The sequence below is a fragment of the Mizuhopecten yessoensis genome, unplaced genomic scaffold, assembly GCF_002113885.1.
Source record: "Mizuhopecten yessoensis strain PY_sf001 unplaced genomic scaffold, ASM211388v2 scaffold715585, whole genome shotgun sequence".
In the NCBI taxonomy this organism is placed as follows: domain Eukaryota; kingdom Metazoa; phylum Mollusca; class Bivalvia; order Pectinida; family Pectinidae; genus Mizuhopecten; species Mizuhopecten yessoensis.
This window is the reverse complement of record NW_018479690.1, coordinates 13,832-17,019: the sequence shown is the minus strand read 5'-3', so window position 1 is coordinate 17,019 and position 3,188 is coordinate 13,832. Positions and strand designations below refer to the sequence as shown.

The following is a 3,188-nucleotide window of genomic DNA, read 5'->3' as shown; positions in this document are numbered from 1 at the left end:
ACCCCCACCCCCACCCCCACCCCTAGGTTGCATAGGGGTGGGGCTCTGTTTGAAGTTTGTTCTCTATATCTCAAGTACTGTATGGATCTTTCTGAAATTTCATATGTACTAACAGCACCTACTTCATACCAATTATTTTAAACATATTCAGGTGAGCGATACAGGCCCTCTGGGCCTCTTGTTATGAACATAATGTGACGTATTGTTATCCCGCCAAGCTATTTTTTACAGGAAGTGACGTACTGATATATCGCCCGGTTTAAATGTTTACAGGAAGTGACGTACTGATATATCGCCCGGTTCATACCTGGCATTTTTGCGGATATATGTTATAATGCTGTCACTTTTTATTTGAAGGATGTCCAGGAGCGACGTACTTATCAACCCGCGGTACCTGGTCGTGCTGCGGAATGGCCGTATTGTATGGTACAGACGAATTCGGACCCGCATCCTCTGCGAGGTCAACCAGACTGCATCTACACAGGAGTGTAACCTCCGGATGGGGTCAAAACAATTTCCCGAAACGGAACTTGTATTTAAGGAAGGTACATGCAACATGGGATCCAAATTGGAAAACGTCAATTGGGAAATCAGCTCTTTGAACAATACTATGGATATCTCCACAGTACCCCTTCCAACAAAGCTTGCGTTCCGCACAGGGAAAATGTCTATGGCTCAATGTAGCCTTTCCATAGAAGTGAAGAATACCAATCAGCGGACCTCCGTTGCCTCCGAATTACAAGGAGAGGACCCAGACGATCCCACCGACGCCGCAAGTCGCGCCAGTATTGAACTGCTAGTTTTAGTCTGCTCTTTGATAGGCCTGTATATTAGTGTGTGAGATATATAACAACATTTCCAGTTTCTAGCTGCCGGGAAATTCGCCGCTGTTAAATAAAAGTGAATTGATCATGGCTGTAAATAAAGGCACATAACTTACTATTGTGAACAATATTTCCAGTATGAAGAGCGAAATTAACAACTGGCGAATTTTACCGGTGAAGGGCGAATTTTTCATTGGGCGAGGGTTTCCTGGTGTATTTTATATTGATATTCAGTTTTCCCTGATTTTTTTCGCGGATATGGGCTATGGCGATCTAAATCAGACAAGTCAGGACCACAGGGTAGATTTCAATGATTTCTAGTCCCTAGCAGTATACACTGTGGTGATAATTTAAGAGGAGGTAAAAAAGCTATTCATTCAATGTCATATTTTGTAAATGAAATTGGTCAAATGTTTGACAAAGTCTTTTTCACCGGATTTTTTTTAAATCAGAGATAGCCGCATGCTGACTGTTGACTTATGTCTCGCCACATATGTTATGTCACGTGACATAGGTTATGTCACATACCACATAGGTTATGTCACGTGACATAGGTTATTTCACACGCCCCAAAGGTAATGTCACGTGATATATGTTATGTCACGTGACATAGGTTATGTCACACGCCCCATAGGTTATGTCAGGTGATATAGGTTATGTCACACGCCACATAGGTTATGTCTCACCACATATGTTATGTCACGTGACATAGGTTATGTCTCGCCACATAAGTTATGTCTCGCCACATAGGTTATGTCAGGTGATATCGGTTATGTCACACGCCTCATAGGTTATGTCACGTGACATATGTTATGTCACGTGACATAGGTTATGTCTCGCCACATAAGTTATGTCTCGTCACATAGGTTATGTCACACGCCTCATAGGTTATGTCACGTGACATAGGTTATGTCTGTTTGTCCTTATGGTGGGATTTATATTAACGGGGCCTCGCTTTATCCCGGCACTGTTTGTCCTAATGGTGGGATTTATATTGACGGAGCCTCGCTATAATATTTTCCCGGCACTGTTTGCCCTAATGCATGGATTTATATTGACGGGGCCTCGCTCTATCTCGGCACTATTTGTCCTAATGGTGGGATTTATATTGACGGGGCCTCGCTATAATATTTTCCCGGCACTGTTTGCCCTAGTGCATGGATTTATATTGACGGGGCCTCGCTCTATCTCGGCACTATTTGTCCTAATGGTGGGATTTATATTGACGGGGCCTCGCTATATCCCGGCATGTTTGTATTAATGGTGGGATTTATATTGACGGGGCCCCGCTATATCCCGGCACTGTTTGTCCTAGTGGTGGGATTTATATTGACGGGGCCTCGCGATATCCCGGCACTGTTTGTCCTAATGGGGGGATTTATATTGACGGGGCCTCGCTATATCCCGGCTCTGTTTGTCCTAATGGTGGGATTTATATTGACGGGGCCCCGCTATATCCCGGCATGTTTGTCTTAATGGTGGGATTTATATTGACGGTGCCTCGCTATATCCCGGCACTGTTTGCCCTAGTGGACGGATTTATATTGACGGGGCCTTGCTATATCCCGGCACTGTTTGTCATAATGAAGGGATTTATATTGACGGGGCCTCGCTATATGCCGGCACTGTTTGTCCTAGTGGACGGATATATATTGACGGGGCCTCGCTCTATCTTGGCACTGTTTGTCCTAATAGTGGGATTATTATTGACGGGGCCTCGCTATATCCCGGCACTGTTTGCCCTAGTGGACGGATTTATATTGACGGGGCCTTGCTATATCCCGGCACTATTTGTCCTAATGGTGGGATTTATAATGACGGGGCCTCGCTATATCCCGGCACTGTTTGTCCTAATGGTGGGATTTATATTGACGGGGCCTCCCTATATCCCGGCACTGTTTGTCCTAATGGTGGGATTTATATTGACGGGGCATCGCTATATCCCGGCACTGTTTGTCATAATGAAGGGATTTGTATTGACGGGGCCTCGCTATATCCCGGCACTATTTGTCCTAGTGGATGGATTATTAGTGAGGGGCCTCGCTATATCCCGGTACTATTTGTCCTAATGGTGGGATTAATATTGACGGGGCCTCCCTATATCCCGACACTGTTTGTTCTAGTGGACGGATTAATATTGACGGGGCCTCCCTATATCCCGGCATGTTTGTCTTAATGGTGGGATTTATATTGACGGGGCCTCGCTATATCCCGGCACTGTTTGTCCTAATGGTGGGATTTATATTGACGGGGCCTCGCTATATCCCGGCACTGTTTGTCCTAATGGTGGGATTTATATTGACGGGGCCTCGCTATATCCCGGCACTGTTTGTCCTAATGGTGGGATTTATATTGACGGGGCCT

General features: G+C 45.3%; 1 protein-coding gene across 1 annotated transcript in view; it reads left to right on the top strand.

The window, feature by feature from the left end:
• LOC110441139 overlaps window positions 1-1,880 on the top strand; it is a gene marked incomplete at its 5' end in the record, with an annotated part of 8,378 nt that extends 6,498 nt beyond the window's left edge. Inside the window, one exon of the mRNA XM_021484238.1 lies at window positions 358-1,880. Coding sequence (XP_021339913.1) covers window positions 358-841 — 484 coding nt within the window. The remainder of the gene's footprint in view (window positions 1-357) is intronic.
• Between the last annotated feature and the right edge of the window lie 1,308 nt (window positions 1,881-3,188).